Raw genomic sequence first — 21,946 nt, forward strand, 5'->3', positions numbered from 1 at the left:
TGCTAAAAATCCTTTGTAATCGTCTAGGTATAGCATGAAAAAGTTATAAAGTACGTGATGCTAATGACAAGGCTAAACAGCGTGGAGTAAGGGTAGTGTAGTATTGGGGAGAGCTGGCAAAATTATAGGGGAGAATGGAGGGATGTCAAAGGAACTGCCGAATGAGAAGAGTCTTAGCGAAACAGAGGTGAGTTTGGCCTGAGGGGAGGAAGAACGGCAAGAGGAAAGAAAAACAAGAGCGAAAGAATAACGACTTGAACTGTAGGAAATATACATTACGAATCTTCACTGACCTATTTGTCAATCCAAAACACACACACACACACACACACACACACACACACACACACACACACACACAAAGCAAACAAAGATGCTTACAAGAAAGGATGAATAATTAAAAAGAATAACTTTTCCTACGCCAATTACACAAAAACATGAATCCTTAGCTGAGACCAAGCCAAGTTGAGAGAGAGAGAGAGAGAGAGAGAGAGAGAGAGAGAGAGAGCAAATATTTACTACCTGAATCCAACATTTAATCACTCAGAGCACACACCACGAAGAATCTGTGACGTTTATTTGGCTCTTCATCATTCCTGTGGACTTAAACGTTAAATTCCTATTCAGAATTTGCGCTGTCTAAACACATTAATTCCTCCACTACGATTGCGTCTTTTATACCTACCGCCATCAGACAATTTTGAACAACTTGGGAGAGGCCTTTCGATATGGAGGGGTTATCTAAAGCCTCTATTTACTCCTTTACTACATAAGATTTCCCCTAAGCTGAAGAAAATCGTATGAAGAGTTGTGGAGGAAAAAAAAAAACTTCTGGATGGTATTAATAAGGAACTCAAAATTACTTCTTACTGAAAATTTGAGTCACCACGTAAATCTAAATGGAATATAAATCAATCACTCTTGTCAGGTGGAGAAGAGTATGAGTCAATTAATTCATTTTCAGAAATAAATATACAAGTGTCGAGCATATATATCCGTCGTTCTGCTTTCCCAGATGTGAGACGAAATATATGCGAGATCACCCAACTATGCATAAACTCAGTCGCCCACCCATCTGCTCATTTACTGACACTCCATCCATCCATCCATTCAGCTAACCTTGCATTCCCCTGCCTATCTATCCACCATCCATAATACCATCCACTCATCCACGCACCCTAGCATTTTCCCACCTATTCAACTACTATCCATCAAACCATCCGCTCACTCATTTCATCCATCCATCCATTTGCGCAAAACCCTACCTGTAATCGTGCATCAACCCGTCCACTAACTCACTTCATCCGCACACACACACACACACACACACACACACACTTTTCATTCCCCAAATCATCCATCTCTCCAGAACACACGCATCAAGTTCCCCAACCATGTGCCCATCCCAGTTCATTCATCATCCACTCATATCCATTTCTCTATCCTTGTCTTTATCTCACACAAGAACAAAAAGGTGAACATAAAAATGAAGAACAGCAGCGAGTGGACCACTAGTTCTATGCTTTCCTCTGAACTTCTTTGCACAGTCATCCAATCACGTCACCGCCACTCTCTCCCATCCACCTATCCCTTATTCACCCGGCTGGCCATCCCTATTACTAATCTGCCTCTCCCTCCACTCCAACTCTACCCAGCCACTCTCCCTCCACTCCAACTCTACCCATCCACTCTGCCTCCATTCCAACTCTACCCATCCACTCTGCCTCCACTCCAACTCTACCCATCCACTATGCCTCCATTCCAACTCTACCCATCCACTATGCCTCCACTCCAACTCTACCCATCCACTCTGCCTCCATTCCAACTCTACCCATTCACTCTCCCTCCATTCCAACTCTACCCATCCACTCTCCCTCCATTCTAACTCTACCCATCCACTCTCCCTCCATTCCAACTCCACCCATCCACTCTCCCTCCATTCCAACTCATTCATTTGCCTACACACTCTCCCTCCATTAAGTTACTCACTCATTCACCAATCAGTCTACACACTTACCCATCCACACACTCATCCACCTGCCTACCAATGCACCTAGAAGCACAGAAAAGGACGTCGATGTGAACTGTGCATACAAGTAGTTAAAGAGGCCGATGTACCCAGCCTCCTTCATTAGGAACACGGCTCATGGACTCGCTGTCAAGGTCGACGAGAGGTGAGACTAGAGTGCTAACGCCGTAAGTGGAATCAACGATCCTATGAGATGCACCGATATAATACACACCAGACACTGATAGCGGCTGATTGTGTGTGTCTGTGTGTGTGTGTGTGTGTGAGAGAGAGAGAGAGAGAACGGGGGGGAGGGGGAAGGAAAGTGAACAATGCGGGTGTTATGAAAGACACGGCGGGTGCAACAATTTGATAAAGCCCTGATAACACTGAACTCCTCCCTCTGGTCACTCCCTGGGGCACACGACACCAACATGCTAACCATCAACCAACCACTTCCCTACTCAGTACTCTCGTCCCGTGTCACCCTAACAGAAAATACCTAAATACGTCAAAATACCTAAAAACGTCAACGCTAGCGGAAAGGTTAATACAGACCTAATTCCTCCACTTTAACTTGGCCTAAATTTTCATCCTGTTGCAGCTCATATCCACTAACAGGCCTAGTGGGTCAACGTGTAATTACTGAGGTGCCAGGCTGCGATGTCCCGAAAGAACGTGTCATGCTGGAGACCTTTCAGATGGCAGGATATGTGGTCTGTGGTGTCCAGCAAGTGCGCCGATGAAAGTGAAAAATGACAAAGACTTTAACGTTCTGATCGCTTGCATTTTCCTCACGTAAAGCAAAATTGTCTCCAGTCAGAATTTCCCCCGTCATGCCCCTGTGCACACGATACCAGTGGAGACAATGGCCTCTATTCTTCTTAGCTTACCGGCTTATTTTGTGCATTACACCTTATTATTCTTTTATATCCTATTTAAATAATTTACATATCAACCTACAATATATCGTTAAACAACATGCAAGACACCATTAATGTGCTATCTATCTATCTTTCTACTGCCAGACGCCATAATCCCGTAAGGGGTGGCCATCTGACTTTGAGTTATTTGTTTTATGGGGAGGGGCACTAACCCCCCATCAACCCACTTGTGACACGTAGGGAGCACGTATGGTTTGGTTATATGGTTACCACCCAGCGTTGTAAATGGTTTCATGGCTTACAGGAAACCATTTGGCTTGTCACTCAATGTAAAGCCACCTGTAAAGGAAAGAAAAGCAAATAAGAAGTGACAGGAAAGATGCGAGAAATACGAAGAGAGGAGGGAAGGCACAGAAAAAGAATGATACAGGATAAGGAAGAAGTAGGCAGCACTACATCAAGTGAGCGGATGATGGTCGCCACCACCTACCATTAACGTGCAATCTACAAAAATAACAAGGTAAGGAAAACGTGCAAGGGAGCCTCCTAAACCGATGAGAATACGAGCTAATAAATCATTCCACCGTTAAACAAAATCGTCTGTGTTACTACTACTGCCCGTCACTCTCCCCGCCACACGACACCAACGGCCACGAGATAAGAAGCTGCTTAGATAAACTCCCATCCAGGAATACAATAAAATGCAAAACAGACAACACAAGCACGCTATCATCCTTATCGCCATCACCATTATCATCGTTATCATAATCCCAACCTCCTCTAATCCAAGGACGGGGTGGGTTAAAATAATAATAATAATAATAATAATAATAATAATAAGAGAAGCGTAACGACAAGAATTGGTACCAAAAGCCTAACAACAAGTGATATGCGAACAACAACACTGCGCAACTTGACATCAAAACTACGCCCTGGAAAAAAAAAATCGTTCGCTACGATAAACACGAACTAACACGAATGCAAAGAGAATGATAAAAACAAAATATACATACAGGTACACTGCGCACAAACTGCGTAACATAACTTCAAAACTGCGCACTGGAAGATACAAAATCGTATCTTAAAAGCTAACAATGATATTTAAAACAAGGACAAAACAATTCAGTAACAAAATGTGCAACCTGTCATCAAAACTGAGCATTAGGTATACATAAAATCAACAACTAAAAACAAAACAAAAAACAAAAATTACGGCGAGACCGAAACAACAGACACGCACACAATAACACTGCGTCCAAATACACAAAGCGCAATGTGCCATTAACAGTGCATCGGTAAATTACGGATGCAAACAGGAACACGGCCAAGGAATATGGCCACTTGCAGTGCGCCTGAAAACCGGCTAACACTTTACCGCGAAATAAGCGCTGAAGCCAAATAAAAGCGCAATAAGAACCTCAGTCTACCAAAACTATATGCACAACATAACTATGTGCAACTCCTCAAAACTGCGCACTAGAATAATATGAGACTAAAAATTCATATATAAATATGAACAGAATTCTATCTAATATACTACAGCACTAGCCGTATGTGTGTGTGTGTGTGTGTGTGTTTTGGGCAGCCGAAACTACACATTCAATTCGCACCAAAATTAGCATAAAAATCGCAAAAAATTCGCTGATGTGAAAGAACTTGGTCCCATCACGACTGAAAAACTTTTACTATATTTAATAAGCGATCACATTTTGACCAAAAAACGCCTCTCCCGGCGCCCGGCATAGGATCTCCGTAGAATTTTTTGCCCACAGCTATAACTAAAATATATTATAACAGTGCAACAGCCCTCCGCAGGAGCAAGTGCGAGGGGTCCAAAGGGCCCACGAGCACTTGTCAGTCTAACTATAGCCAGACGCCTTAATCCCGTGAGGGGTGGCCGCAAACAAATCGCCTCCACGTTGCCTTGACCTCAGCCATTCCGTTGCCCTCCCCCAGCTCACACCCTCCTCTCTCATACAGCTCTCCACTCCATCCCTCCACCTCATCCTCGGTCTCCCCCCCTCTCTCCCCCTCCACCTCACTCACACACACCCTCTCCGCCGGCCTCCCGTTCACAACCCCATCCACATTGCCAAACCACCTCATTGTATTATTCTCCTAACGCTTTCTATCACATCCACATTCACACCACAGCGGTCCTTCACTTCCTAATTTGTTAGTCTCTCCCTCCATGCAATTCTACACGCTCCTCTTACACATACCCCCTGCTATCACCCTTTTGTCCTTCCAACAAGGTCAATGCTTCATTTCCATACGTTAGGTTGGTATCACAATACTATGATGCAGCGACTTTTTTACTTCCGTGCTCACTTCCGTATTTCTTAACACTGCTTTCAAAGAAACAGCAACCTCTCCTCCCTGCTGCACCCTTTCAAGGATTTCATTCTCTAAACTTCCATCCTTACTCATCACGATACTATCACGCAGCTTTTTATTTATTTATTTATTATTTTTTTTTTTAACCTCCATACTCACTTCCGTGTTTCTTTTTGCCGCTTTCAAAGAACGAGCAACCTTTCTTCCCTCTTGTACCCTTTCACGCGCTCCCTCCTCTAAACACCTATCCTTACTCATCACACTATCCATGCAGTCCTATGGACCCAGGATCAAATCCCGACTGCGGTAGGAAACAGTTTAAGGATTTGAATTTCATAAAAGCAGACTTTACTTATCTACCAGAAGACCCACCGACATGTCGTAAAAATACCCCCGCTAATACCAGCACACAAGTCCTGTATGAGACAGCCATAGCATGTATTCAATATGGATGGTGGGTGTTAGCGCCGAAGCGGACATATGGAGGTGTGTTGGAGGATTACTGGGCCTTGGGACAGTCCTGAAGCTTTTGCCTTGAGCTGGACACGTAAAAGAAAAAAAAAAATCCAACCTCACTGTGCATTCAGTGACCAGTTTTCTCGACGACCACAACTCCACTCTTGCCTAGATTCACCTTAAGATTCAGATTCTTACACAGTCTCCCAATCTCATTCACCAAGCCTGGCAGTTCCCCTTCGTTTTCGCTTTACAATACAGTGTTATCTGCATACAACGGAACAGGAAGTATCCAAACACTGTCCTCTCTCTCATTAGGGCCACTCCAACATCTACTGCCCTACCTTGTATCTTTTTTTATACCTCCATCCATACACACACTGAACAACTATGGACACATGACACTTCGGTTTCAATCTAACATTCAGACAGAAAAACTCAGTCCGTTCACCATCCACACGCACTGCAGCCTTAGCACCCTCATACGTACTCTTCACTGCATTCAGCAACTTCCCATTTACTACGTTTTCTCCACATACCTTGTCTTGCCACTCAGTCATATGCTTTCTCCAAATCCATGAAGGCTGCATGTAACATCATTCCCTTCTCTAGAAGCATTTAAACAAACACCTTACGATGAACATCTGCTCTACACAGCCTCTTCCTTTCCTAAGACTTCCCTGTTCTTCTCAAGCAAATTCCTCTGTTACTTCCCTAACTCTGTTAATAAGTATACTATCATATACTCCTATTATACTAAGAAGACAAAAGCCCCTATGATTACCACACACTTCTTTTTCCCCTTTTCCTATGTACAGGTGAATAATAATACCTGACTTCCAATCCTCCAGGACTCTACCTTCCTCCCAGGCCAACTTGTACATCTTCCATATCCATAACAACTAATAAGCGTAAAATGTTCACGATAAGGCTGCACAACTTACCATCAACTGCGCACCGGGAAGAACAGGTGTTGATGACGTAGGCGCAGACGCAGACTTCCGGCTTCCTATTGCTCCCCCAGAGACAGCTACGGAAGAAAAAGGGAGGGGAGGAAGGAGATGAATAAGGGAGAGTGACAAACTGTGAGGGTATATGCTATGTAATACAAGAGGAATGGGAAGGAGGAAAAAAAGGAAGGGTGTATGTGTATGATAGAGAGAGAGAGAGAGAGAGAGACAGACAGACAGACAGACAGACAGACAGAGAGGGGGGGGAAGGTCATATGTAAGTAATGAAAGAGGATGAATTAAAAAATGAGGATGAAAGGAGGGAAAAAAAAAAGTAAGCCGGAAAAACACAGGAAAAAAAAAATAATAATAATACTGTATATGGAAGTGAGGATGATAAGTATGGGGTAGTGAGGGAAGGAAGGCGGGGTGGGGGGTGAGTGAAAGGAAAGAAGGATACACGTAAGCAGAGAAGAGGAAAGGAAAAACTGTGAAAAGCAAGGAAGGAAAGGTTAAAGAAAAGTAGAAGCGAGGGGTATAGATAAAGGAGGATGAGCCTGCGAGTCGATGGGAGTGGGAAAGGATATGAGGAAGGGAGGAAGGAAGAGGAAGGAAGGACGAATGGATGGAGGAAGGAAGAAATGAGGGATAGACGGGCACCAGTTGTTGTTGTTTTTGTTGTTTTGACACTATGCTCGTTTGGAGGTAAACCTACAAAACTCCGGCCACTTCTACCAGTCGTCCCCCCCACCCCTCTCTCTCTCTTGGGGCATGCTGGGGAATTGTCTGTGCTGTGTTATTTAGGTGCATGAGATGAACAGCATTTTTTTTTTTTTTTTTTTTGAGGGGTTAAAACTAGAGTGGGTATAGTGAATTGGCAGTGAGTTGTATACTGTGTCAGTACTGAAGCAGAGACTAAGTGCCGGTAATAGGCAGAAAGAGAGACATGTGAAATATATATATATATATATATATATAAAGACAATGAACAGAAGAAAGGGAGAAGACTGTGTACTAAAAGGAGAAAAAGAGGGGAGAGAGGGTCATGAGGAAGAGAAAAATTAGGAAGTTAATAAGGACATGAAAAATGAAAGTGACTAAGTACGGATTCGAAAATAAATAAAATGAGGAAAGTAAGTACGATCAAGTAAAAAGTAAAGGATACAGAAAACCAGACATTATATAAATGGGAGAGGTCACTTGGTAAAGCATACGGTGAAGAAAAGTAATTTTACATCAACTGCTGAAAATGGCGGTCACATCATTACGTTATTACACACACACACACACACACACACACACACACATCTTATAAATGTAATTAGTATTCTTTTAATTTTGTGAAAAATTAGTATTTCAGAACCGTCCTCCATGTTACACACGTTGGTTAAATACCGCTAACTAGAATATATATATAAAGGCTTCAAAAAGCAATTTAAAAAATCACCTTACCTTCTACTTTTCCAATACTGCCGGTACGACTCTGTCCATGGTCGTGGTCGTCATGGCTCCCGGCAGACGACTCGTGGTGGTGGTGATGATGATGGTCGTCCGCGTCGTGTTGGTGGTGGGAGCGGTCGTGAGGGTGGTCGTGGTCGTGACTGTGGTCGTCACCGTGGTCGTGGCTGTGGTCCTCGTGGCGATGGCGGTCCCCCTGGTGGTCGTTTTGCGGTGTCGGGTCGTCGCCGGAATGGGCAGAGTCGTTCTTGGCCGATACCAACTTGTGGTCTTCGGGATGGTGGTCGTGTGTAACGTGGTCGTCTCCGGGGTGATCGTGCTGGCTGGTGCGACCCCCAAGCGAGCGTACGAGTCGTTCCAACCCCTCCCGCGACATGAAACGACCCTCCGTGCCCCCCTCGGCGTATCGTAAGAACAGGTTTCGGAGATGTGGGTTGTCGTTTAGGATCTGGCTGTCGTTGCCGGTCGGTAGAGGACACGACCACGACACGGATATAACGACCATGAGAACAAAGAGCCCTGAGAAGGAGACTGAGGGAGCCATGGTCGTTGATGGAACAGTACAAGTGATGAGCTGCGACTCTGATCCTATGTACTTATCAGTTTGCTTATTTGGATGCTTTATGTCCCTTTATTTTTCTTAGTCGAATCAGAGAGGTGCGGGCAACGTGAGATCTGATGATACAGGAATGGAACGGGATGTAAACGGGATTGGAATAAGGTGTATACGGGAAAAGAACAGGATACAGCCAGGTATGGAACGAGATACAGACGGGAACGGGCAGGATACAGGCAGGAACGAAACTGGAGCAGTGATCAGGAATTTGAGTACAGGAACGAAGGGAGAAGGGAACAGAAACGACGACGAATGAAACCGAAGGGATATACTAGGAAAAGCACGGGGAAATTGGGCTAATATACGAGAGAACAATGGGCATGGAACGTCAAAAACAGTACCGGAACAAAGGAAGAGGTGCTACAGGAATGGAACAGTCATATTAACAGGGGAACGGGACAAATGTACATGCGATACGAAACAGATTTACAAAGGAACATAAACTCGACTGACGGAATGGAGCAGTGGAGTGTCAAGGAGCTCCTTAAGACTGTAACGAATCTCTCTACTCCAGTATAATATATAACTAGCAGCTGGGAAGCTGGTAACTGAGGGAGGGATGTTGGCAGTGGTGAGAGGGATGTCAGCAATGGGAAAATCGATGTTGGTAGTCGTGGTAGGGATGTCGGCAGTGGGAGAATCGATGTTGGTAGTTGTGGCAGGGATGTTGGTGATGGTGCTTCCTTCTAGATCATCAGCCCAGTTGATGATGGTAGTTGTAGTTAATGGGATGTTGGTAGCTTCTACACTAGTAGAAGTGATTGTTGTAGAGATGTTGTGTGTAGTGGTATATTCCCCTAATTCATCCAAATCCAACACAAAAAGAGATGCGATGTTGGCAGTACTGGTGGCAGTTGCAGAGATATGGGTAGCTTCAATGTTGGTAGCGAAGGGGATTCTGGTGGCTTCAAAATTGGCACAGGTATTTGCAGAAATGTTGGTTGTAGTTGTGAAATCCTCAAAAATTTCACAATCCAATCCTATAGCGCTGTTGGTTGTACAAGTAGTGGTACTAATGGGGATTTGGTGGTTACAATGTTGGCAAAATCCTGTAAACCACTACAGCCCACAATACTGGCAGCTTCACCGCTGCTGGTGGTGGTGGTTCTCGCTGTACTTGCTTCGTCGACGATGGTGGTAGATGCTAATGATGGTGGTAGTGGTGGTGGGGCAGGTGTACGTAATGGATGGTGGTAGTTGTGGTAGTGCGCTTCCCCTTCTCGACCCCTCTCCTCGCCACCTTGTGTCCTCGATATGGGGTCAAACATTCACCTAAAATCATAAGAGATAAGGGAGAAAGTATTAGTACCCCCTACAAGGGAAGAAAATGAATATGAGGGAAGGTTAGTTTTTCTTTTATATATATATATATATATATATATATATATATATATATATATATATATATATATATATATATATATATATATATATATATTATATAATACAGAAATAAAGTATCTATGTATAATAAAATTACTATGTATAATACAGATATTATATATAACATATATACTAAATATTTATAATACATATTATACTATACTGTATACCTTAATATATATAATACATATCATACCAGTATATATATATATATATATATATATATATATATGTGTGTGTGTGTGTGTGTGTGTGTGTGTGTGTGTGTGTGTGTGTGTTACATTGAATTTGTGTAGCCAGTGATTTCATAAAATCCCTAGTGAAAACATGAAACAAGTTTAAACTGGGATGGGTTAAGGTCTGGCTGCGGTTAGGTTAGGCTGGGATAATCTACCGTAGGTTAAGTTTAGTTTAGTTTAGTTTAGTTTAGTTTAGGTTAGGTTAGTTAGGTGAGGTTAGGTTTGGTTAATTTAGATGAACGTGAAGCGTTGATCTAAATTAATCTAACCAAACTTAACTAACCTAGTCTAACCTAACCTAAACTTAACCTAGATTATCCCAGCCTAACCTAACCGCAGCCTAAATTAACCAAACCTAAATTAACCCATCCCAATTTAAACTCATTTCACGAAATCACCAGGAATTTCATGAAATCACTGGAAATCACTGGTTACACAAATTCCTTTTAACATAGGCCTACATGGATACACATACGGTACGGTACAAGGTATACCCACTGCCAATATATACATAAAGACAAAGAAATAGATACATAGATGAACAAGTCGACAGGTCAATAGCGGTAGTCATACTGTGAAAAGATTATCCTGAGAGAGAGAGAGAGAGAGAGAGAGAGAGAGAGGGAGGTATTTCTCTTCGGTAACCAGTATTAATATGTCTTTTTAACATTATTCTTTCTACCGCCACGGGATTACACTATATCAAGCTTAGACGACACAACTCGTAATGAAATGGCTATAAAAGCAATATCCACACACCCCTTAACGACACCAGAGGCCTAAAGCTGTTTACTCTGATTAGCCTAAACGAACTGACTTGTCTTCTCATCGTAAGTGGTTCGTCTCTTAATTTTTTCCTAATAATAGACAAATTTATTCAGCTTAGGGCAGGTCTATCGAAGTAAAGATGCACAAAAAAGCGCATGAAAATCCTGTTTATAAACAGTTGTTAATACACAATAACATTATTTATATTATTGCTACTGCCAAACGATTTAATTCACATAGAAAGCCCCTCGTAGTAAAAAAAAAAAAAAAAAAAAAAAAAAAAGAGGAGGAGGGGGCGTTCCGAAAGAGTCCGTGATGTAAAAATCTTGTTTGTGTTTAATGCAAGATAACGTAATTTTACACCTTTATTAAATTTATCCTTAAACCGCCTGGCTTTTTTTCCACCTTTGGAAACGTTCCTCGGAGTAACGAAGTAAATGAATTGCGTGCTTAATGGGTCCAGGCTAATATATATATATATATATATATATATATATATATATATGAACAGAAGTTAATACTCGGTCTTCGGTCTTACCACAGCCATAGCCCATTCCCACAGGCATACGTCCCCCACCCTCTCTCTCTCTCTCTCTCTCTCTCTCTCTCTCTCCAAACATTACTAATTTCACGTGTAACCATAACACACCTTTATCACTTCCACGTGTAACCCTGACACACCTTTATCACGTCCACCGGTAATAACACACCTTTATCACTTCCACGTGTAACCATAACACACCTTTATAACGTCCACCGGTAATAACACACCTTTATAACGTCCACCGGTAATAACACACCTTGATCACTTCCACAGGTAATAACACACCTTTATCACTTCCACAGGTAATAACACACCTTTTTCACTTCCACGGGTAATAACACACCTTTATTACTTCCACGGGTAATAACACACCTTTATCACTTCCACAGGTAATAACACACCTTTATCACTTCCACTGGTAATAACACACCTTTATCACTTCCACCGGTAATAACACACCTTTATCGCTTCCACCGGTAATAACACACCTTTATCGCTTCCACCGGTAATAACACACCTTTATCGCTTCCACCGGTAATAACACACCTTTATCACGTCCACCTGAAATAACACCCCTTTATCACTTCAACGTATAACTTTTATCACTTTCACGTATAACCACAACACATCTTTATCACATCCACCTGCAACCATTACAAAATATTAGAATATAAAACAATACAACCCATATTCTCGGCATTTTTTCTTCTATAAATTTAATCTCCTTCTAACAGAGGGTCTAAAACTGTTTTATGTTTCATACTTAACCCCTTCACTACCATAATGGCTTTATACTTCATACTTAGTACCATCATGCCATTTAGCTTGAAGCTTTTCGAGCTGCAAAGGTTTGATATAGAGTCTTAGATAACTTAGTGTTGAGTAAAAGAGTCTAGTACCAGTAAGAGTTAAAAGAAAACTGTCTTCCACCTAAACGGACGGAGGGCTGCATTCTACCGGAAGTCACTTTTGAGATTTCGCAGCATTTCTTCCTTAGCGATTATCTTACTCACACTTCACCTCAGTATCCCTTTGTACTGCTGATGAAAGTTATGCCCATACTAAAACGACAGAAATAGCCTGCCATACAAGAGGACTGTTAAGCCATGTAATATGCAACCGACATCGCTAAAGAAACGGTGCGTGAAGCCTCCTACGCCACTTTAAATAAGGTCTGTCATTTTGTCTACAATAAGCACGCCAATATTTTTAGAGGGACCGCACCGGATACAAGCTTAGGGCATAATAATCAACCTATGCTTATCACTTTCCACCAATCACCCCACACAATTCGATACGCTGACGTCTTTATTTACTTTATTTCAAGCACAAGATTATTTTCTTTGCCTCAAGAGACGCAATTTATTTGAAGGGTTTGTTGAAAACGATATTAAACCCTACCAGTTAGACGTCTTTCAAACGCAGAATAATACTATCTGAAGATAAAATACAACATGTCCTCGCTACCATTCAGTTATTATCACAGTCACTGTTATTAAAGAGACAGCCCACAAGACACAAATGAAGGAAGGCGTAATGGTCAACCTAAGCACATACTCTTGCACTTGCCACTCTGTACTCAATGGTAATTTTGCGCGAACAGTTACGACCGTTAAATTCGTTGATCAATACGGTTGTCAATTTGAACTTCAATACTATGACGTCATTTTTATTTTACCTAGGCCTATTGCCTCTCTCTCTCTCTCTCTCTCAATAGTACATCAATCTCAGGAATCCCACTTTCACCCCCTTACACACACACACACACACACACACACACACACACACACACACACACACACACACGACCCCTCATTCTGATAAGTACGGTCTCTAAATGGATGCTTCGCCAAGGCCCAATGTCACAATAGGCCAACAGACAAGGGTGTAGATATTCACGAGTGTGAGTGTGTGTGTGTGTGTGTGTGTGTGTGTGTGTGTGTGTGTGTGTGTGTGTGTGTGTGTGTGTGTGTGTGTGTGTGTGTGTGTGTGTGTGTGTGTGTGTGTGTGTGTGTGTGTGTGTGTGTGTGTGTGTGTGTGTGTGCCTTTGGAGATTTAGTAACATCTCCTCTCAACGACGTATTCAACATACTCTTTGTATGTTACTGATATATGCAGCACATTTCACATTACATTTCAATATACGAGTACTCTTGATTGTACCTGAAAAAAGTACGTCGATATTCAAACGGTATAAACAACACTGCGGAGATGATCAAGATATATTCGAGATAAATCGCTAACACGTACTACGACACCTATGCCACCAAAAATGCGTTCCAGAATCAAACAACAAGACTACAAGAAAGAGACCGAGTTACCAAAATATAAATGCTTAACCTAGTGGCAGATGGAGGTGAGCAGCATCCACTCACTTCATGTAGTGATGCCTACGGTACTTCTTCCTTCATGCATGTCATGCTTTATCTGTGTCTGTCCTCTTCTCTTCCTGTTTCTCCCATCGTTTCCTGTCACTGTTTATCACTCTTTTTCCAATTCATGTGTCTATATTGGGTGGTAAGCCAAATCATTTTCTGTGACTCAGAAAACCATTAACAATGCTGGATGGTACCCAAATGGCCAAACAACGAGGTGACGTGGAGCCTACTATTGTACCTCCGTTAACTGGGTGGAGATGTAAACGCGGCATCCACCCAGGCACCAAACCACACTAATCCTTGCGCCTCACTGTGGCAAGGCACTGTCGCCTGCATGGAAACATAAGTTCTTGGCTGCAGTTGATGAGTACGTTAGATGAGACAAACTGGGGTAGCACAACATAAAAAACAAAAATCTTAGTCTCTTAAGCCAAAGCACGTCAATTATATCTCATACTGGCATCTCCCAGGGATTTTATTCAGCTTCGGGGAGGCATATCCAAGTAGTGAGTTTAAGCAGCCCTAATAAACCCTTTCAGTCCCATGACTTTTTATTCTTGCTATATTCAGATGACTTAATTCGATCGAAGAGAGTCTTTTCCAGCTGCATGGCTTAAATAGAGCTGTCATTAACCCCTTCGCCAGCAGAGGACTGTTCTTAATTTAAATCACTTGAAGATCGCAAAACTTTAAATAATAAGTCATCGGAGTGAAGTAGTAAACACATTCAGTTTGAGAGGCCGCCTTTCCCAAGTTAAATAAAACTGTGAATTTAACAAAATGCACCGGATACAGCCCTCGTTAACAGACCCGTCGCCTTGTCTAAACTGAATGAAATAGCAAGGAAATAGCAAAACTGACCTGATGTAATACGTCATGCAATGAATTCTTCCCTTAGTTGAATAAAATCGTCTGGCATACTACTGTCACCTTGACCCAGATTTTCGTAGTAGTGCAGTTTATTTCACACAGCTCAGCAGCAAATAATGATAAAAATATTAATAATAATATTAATAATAATATTAATCCGGCTCTGCTTCCCTTCGATAACACTTCCTCGTAACCAGCATCATATTCAAGAGCAAATCTATTGTCACAACTCAGCATTCATGATGGAGGACTGTCACTTTTAGGCCAAGTTCGAGTCAAATCAGTACCGTGCAATAGGAGTGACCCAAAACACGAGGTCATGTGAAGCAAGGAGATAAGCGGCATCGTCGTGGCCCACATAGAACTAACTCGTCAAGGTCTTTGTCAGGGAAAGTAGGACAAACAAGGCGTTAAGTGTAGGGATGAAAATTCAACGAACACCAAACCGCACATCCCCCACCCCCCTTTCCCTGTGTGTGTAGGGGGGGGGGGGTAATCTGACGTGACCTGCCTCCTTCATTCTACCTTGTTTACCAATTCCCTCCTTCCTCAAACACCACCTTCACCCTCCCCTGCCTGTTCACACACTCAGTTCCCTCGTCGCATGCAGGGAGTGTGGATGTGTGCGTGTGTGTTATTATAGGTTGCACATGTGACACCGAATCAAGTGTTGCTCTACGAAAACAAGCTGGATATAACGTACACTAATAAGAAAACGTGAATATGATGTCGGATAGTTATACCTCCAATCCATCCCCTCTCCACCTCATCCCTGCGGTCACACTTACCCGAAATATGTGCTGACGTGATGAAACAAAGCACCAGGTTAAAGATGCCACAATATCCGAGGCGTTAGACATCCCCCTGAGCCACCTCTCCTCTTGTCGATCACGTGTTTGGAGCAAGTGTGGCCGCGCACTTAGTCTCCCCCTCCCCCACCATCTCACCACTTATAATACATATAATTATACTCTCATGGTTATTCTCGTCTTCTCAGGGTAAGTGGAAGCGTCTTGCGTGGGTTACAGAAAAGGAATAGAGCGGAAATAAAGTTACCCTTAAAAAAAGAAAAAAAAATCATCATCAACAATAACAACAGCAATAATAATAATAATAATCCATCTATCCATCCATCATCTAAACCTGTGTTGCCCCATGAGGAGCCCGGGACTAGGCAAGTTGGTCCTGACATTTAAGATGAGTGACCAGCCTCACTCATCGCCAAGTGACATTACTTGAGCCAACCACCTCTTGCATATAAACCTTCACCGGCTCAATCCGGTTGGAGCGCCTTAATTACCTACTAAACCACCAGGCGCCATAGTTTGGTTACATGGTTACCACCCAGCGTAGTATATGGTTTCCTAGTGCACAGGAAACCATTTGGCTTGTCACTCAGTGCAGAGTCACCTGTAGGCAGAAGGAAGAGGAAAGAATGAAGAAAAGAATGACATAAGAGGAAGGAAGGAAGAAGGAAGGGAGAGAGGGGTAGGGCAGCTACTACATTGAATGGATCGTGAGCGCCCCCACCTACCACCTAAAATAATAATAATAATAATAATAATAGTAATAATAATAACAATACTCAGATGGAGCACGATTCCCATAGATAACTAAGGAACTGCAGAGCTTATGCTTAGACCAACAATCACGTATGGATTCCCTGCTATAATTTAAAATACCAACCGAGCATTCAAATAATTTCATAAAATAAAATGGGTAACGTGTCACATCATAAAAACTAAGCAGAAATACGTAATGTGTAGTAATTTCAGGATCATAGTGTATCTACAGGGATCAAAGGACTTGGTAATTTCCCACGTTTACATCACGAATGGACGAGTCAAATTCACGAAGCTATGGTACGTGGAAGCAGGCAGCACAGGAGGTGATTACGATGTCCTTTAAAAATCTGAAGGTAATCTCATTTAACTAAATTTTATATTAACCATCTAAAACTGTCTAACAATTTAAGTACTGTACTGTTTTCATGCCTATATAAATATCTACCTGTCTCAATGACAATGTATTTACCTGTTCAAACTATGTATTAAAAAAAAAAAGTACATACAAAGAAGGAATGTAGTACCAGAGAACCTAACACTAGCAGAAGTGATGAAGGTTGTGAAGTGGCTGGAGAACGGGAAAGCAGCGGGGCCTGATTAAGTGCATGCAGAAATGATTAATGTAGAGCAGTGAGAGGAAAGATGTGTCTGTCTATGTAAGATGGCATGGACGACAGACCGTACCAGCAGAGTGGAAAAGGGTTGTAACTGTACCTCTGCACAAGAATACAAGCAAGCGAAGTGCAAAAATTATTGACACAAAGTCTCTCGAGTGCCGTAGGAAAGATATCTGCAAAAATTATTGAAAAAATCAAGGATATATTAGAATCCTTGGTGAGAGAAGAACAGAGTGGATTTGGAGTGATAGACGATCCGTGAATCAAATATCTGCAATGAAACAAATAGTGGAGAAACGCTGTGAGAAGAACTAGAAGGTATTTATGTCATATGAATCTGACAAAAAAAAAAAATAAAAAAAATACAAGGTTAACCGACAGATTGTGGAAGGTTTAGGGTACGTACGGTAGAGATGGTAAACTGGTGAGTGCCGATATGAGATCGAACTTTTATTGAGGTAGTGGCGCACGCACAAGGGGTAGTGGGCATATTTTATAATGCAGTGAAGCATGTACAAGGATTGGTGGGCATACTTATGAAGATGGTGACGCATGCGCAAGGGTTGGTGGGCATATTTATGAAGGTAAAGATACATGAACAAGGGTTTTCTACGCACACACATCATATATATATACTGTATATATATATAATATATATATATATATATATATATATATATATATATAATATATATATATATATATATATATATATATATATATATATATATATATATATATATATATATATATATATATATATATATATATAAATTATATATATATTATATATATATTATATATATATATTATATATGTATATACGTATACATTTTATATAATATAAAATATGTACCAATATACATATAAATATATATATATATATATAATATATATATATATATATATATATATATATATATATATATATATATATATATACATACCGGTATATGGTATTGAGAGAGAGAAACAGTGAAGTACTTATGGAGAGAGGGGGATGGCGCTGGTAATGAATAGTGAAGGATGGAGTATCTCATATATTATGTATGCAGATGATGCAGTGCTGCTTGCAAATAGCTGACAAAAGCTTAGTAGATTAATGCAGATTTTTGTTGATATTTGTGAGCGACGTTCCTTGAAGGTATACGTAAATATGAGTAAAGTGATGGTTGTTCAGAGAGAAGGCTATTCCTTGTGTAATGTTATGGTGATTGGAGAGATTTACACTGGTGAGAGAGTTTAAGTACCAGGGGTACAATAACTGAAAAGAGAGATAAATGTGCAAAAGAACTGAAATGTAGGGTAGCACAAAGAAGGAGACTGGCTGCTGCTATGAAGGCCTTGATAAGACGCAAAGGTCCGAGTGTGGCGGCTGTGAGATGCCTGCGTGGAGTTGTGCCTACTCTAGCACACGGATGTGTTACTATGATGTGGCATGAAAATGAAATGTCAAAAGTAAGAGAAGTGGAGATGGGACTGTTGAGGAATGTGCGTGGAGTGTGGTGAGAGGGGATGATATGGAATTATGATTTGTGAAAGATGCAGAGCAAGGAACTCGGTGGACACCAGAGTTGAAGAGTGTGTGCTTACATTGTATGGGCAAGTGGAGAAAATGGGTGTATATAGAGTGGTGATACATTTATATCTGAGTGAACTTGAAGGCGAGAGGAGACATGGTATGCCTAGATGAAAGTGGATAAATATGGTGAATGATTATGTGATGAAGTGAGGTATAGGAGCTACCGAGGCTAGGGTAATGATATGCGATCGAGATGACTGGATGAACTTTGTGCGAAGGCGTGTATGACCCTGGTTTGGTACCCCTTTTTAGCCTGACGTTGTCGAATTGACTCTATCAGAAAGGTGGGTGTGAAGCTATGTGCAGAATGTTTTCTGACCTATCAGTTGGAGCCAGGACTGCGGGGAAGTAAATGGGTGTGTGTTTCATTTGGGAAAACTTTGGTTAGTATCTCATTCTGTCATGTTTTTTCTGGCTTTCCAGACCCTTACGTCTGTATGATGATGATGAAACAGAATATACAAAAACTAACTAAATACCTATCTAAATATATATAAAGCCAGAGAATGGATGAAGAAGTACGCAGAACTAATCATTTACGAGAAAATATCTAGCGATAAAAACATTTCTCAAGACAGCAAAATTACCGATATATCTATTCAAAATAACCCATCTCAGGCATGGAAGCAACCAACTTACGTGATCATAAATACATATCTACTTTACAGTATATATATATATATATATATATATATATATATATATATATATATATATATATATATATATATATATATATATATATATATATATGTAATATCTATCTATCTATCTATCTATCTATATATATATATATATATATATATATATATACAGGGTGTTCACAAAACTTGATACGGTGCCAGATTTCGGAGATATGTTATACTCCTTGAAACCAATCAGTGTCTTAGTAAACACAGGTTCAAAACCATTTACTGCAGTTATGTTACCTTGATGTAGCACACGTCAAACGGAAAACCTGATATTGAATTTCTGTTTACAAAGCATTTCTTAGCAAGCAGTGCAGGCTATAGAATTTCTGCACGACATTAACATTATTAAGTTATCAAGCCATACATGAAGTACTTGTGAACCTCATTCATCTCGATACGTGTCAAGACTTGTCACAAAAGCTCGCACACGGCCAGATATCCCAGATCTCCCTTGATATCACATCAGCGTTCAATTCTGTTGCAGTTCACTGAAAACAAGCAAATGACTAAATAAAGACGTTTCCAAAAAACACCTATTTATGGGTTTGGGACAGGTATCGTGCTTCATGTGTACTATCTGAAAATAACATACCGGTAATTCAGCAATAAACGAGTTTAAGTATGCAGTATATTTAATTCAACGTGCTGATTTATTTTCAGTAGGATATTACATATCTATGAAGTCTGGCACTAAATTTGTAAACACGCTACATAATTATGTACGTACAATTCAACAATGGTCGTATGAATGGTTGTGTGTGTGTGTGTGTGTGTGTGTGTGTGTGTGTGTGTGTGTGTGTGTGTGTGTGTGTGTGTGTGTGTGTGTGTGTGTGTGTGTGTGTGTGTGTGTCGTGTATTTTCTAGGTCCGTGGTCCTGTAACTAGGCAATTCATACCCGCAGAGTTAGTCTCCCAAGCATTATAAAGCCATTATTGTCCTTCGTGTGAATCTACCGTCTGCTCAAATGTTAGAATGTTGAGTGTAGTAGAAGACAGGTGTGAAAACACAGGTAAGATAGATAAACAGATTTAGTGGCAACATCACTGGAATAAAGAGTCATACGGAGGGCACTGAACACTTCACTCTATGACCTCTTCTGATATTACTGCTACCATATTATTTTTTTCATCTTTAAGGAGACTTCTCAGGCTGCAGTGTTAGATGTAGTCTTCATTATCCACTTCACTACTAAAAGACGTCTTAAATATGAATAAAATCGTCAGGGGATGGCATGATTAGTACGAAAAGCGTAACTGGGTCTATGGGATTAAAAATTATTAAAAATTACCCAACAAGCAAATACAACCACCATGAACAAAAACAACAGCAATGCAAGGCCATAACAAAACCCAGCTATTTAAGGTAGGCTTTTAAAAAATCTATCTATCTGCCTATTGCTAAAACCACAGTCCTAAAATTGGACGACCCCAAACAAATCGCCTCCATGTTGCCCTGTCCTGTCACTTGCCTGTCCACCCCCCCGCCCAACTAACACACCCCTCATATAATTCTCCGCTCAATCTCGCCATCTCGTCCTTCCTCTCCTCCTCCTCCTCCTCCTCCTCTCCCCTTCCACTTCCCTCACATTCACTCTTCTAGTCAGTTTTTCATTGACCATCCCCTCCACATGGCCAAACCATCTCAAAGCCATGGAAAAATAAACGGTTCCGTGTATCTGCTTGACGTGGTATCCAATGAAGGGTAACCCCGAGAACAGCGTCTGGGGTTTGTCCTTACTCAATAACGACCTCGCTCCCCATAATGTTTCACACTGCGTCATACATTCTCTACCTAAAACTTTCACCCTTCTCGGTCTTCCTCATCTCCTAACTGCGCGACTCTCTCTCTCTCTCTCTCTCTCTCTCTCTCTCTCTCTCACACACACACACACACACACACACACACACACACACCATTATTTCTTACTCAACCAGAACCACTCTAGGGATGACGCTTCCCCTGTCACACTCCTATCAATTTAATGTCCACGGAAGTACTAGCAGATATTTATTATCATCATGACCCCGTTGGTAAGAACACACTCACAAACTATATCTCCCCCCCTCTCTCTCTCTCTCTCTCTCTCTCTCTCTCTCACACACACACACACACACACACACACACACACACACACACAACACTTAACTTACGGCATGTGTTGGGTTACTGAGGAAAGGGTTATAAAAGCAGGTGTGTGTGTGTGTGTGTGTGTGTGTGTGTGTGTGTGTGTGTGTGTGTGTGTGTGTGTGTGTGTGTGTGTGTGTGTGTGTGTGTGTGTGTGTGTGTGTGTGTGTGTGTGTGTGTGTGTGTGTGTGTGTGTGTGTGTGTGTGTGTGTGTGTGTGTGTGTGTGTGTGTGTGTGTGTGTGTGTGTGTGTAAGAGGCGGCATCACACAAAATGGATCCAGTTAATCCGTGTCATTAATCTCTGATAAAACACGACTTTTATTCCTTGAAGTAGTGTACTCTGTGAACTACAAGTGTGTGTGTGTGTGTGTGTGTGTGTGTGTGTGTGTGTGTGTGTGTGTGTGTGTGAGAGAGAGAGAGAGAGAGAGAGAGAGAGAGAGAGAGAGAGAGAGAGAGGCTGCATACTAAACGTAG

The 21,946-nt window shown here is 41.4% G+C and overlaps 1 protein-coding gene across 1 annotated transcript in view; it reads right to left on the reverse strand.

Moving 5' to 3' along the window:
- The window catches only part of LOC145411167 (zinc transporter ZIP6-like), an 89,107-nt gene extending 80,470 nt beyond the window's left edge, over window positions 1–8,637 (reverse strand). Inside the window, exons 1-2 of the mRNA XM_080281221.1 lie at window positions 8,088–8,637; window positions 6,630–6,715 (exon numbers count right to left, since the gene is read on the reverse strand). Of these exons, the coding sequence (XP_080137347.1) occupies window positions 6,630–6,715; window positions 8,088–8,637 (636 nt within the window). The remainder of the gene's footprint in view (window positions 1–6,629; window positions 6,716–8,087) is intronic.
- Between the last annotated feature and the right edge of the window lie 13,309 nt (window positions 8,638–21,946).

This window comes from Coenobita brevimanus, chromosome 88 (genome assembly GCF_032717465.1).
Source record: "Coenobita brevimanus isolate Jiangsu-jjx chromosome 88, ASM3271746v2, whole genome shotgun sequence".
NCBI lineage: Eukaryota > Metazoa > Arthropoda > Malacostraca > Decapoda > Coenobitidae > Coenobita > Coenobita brevimanus.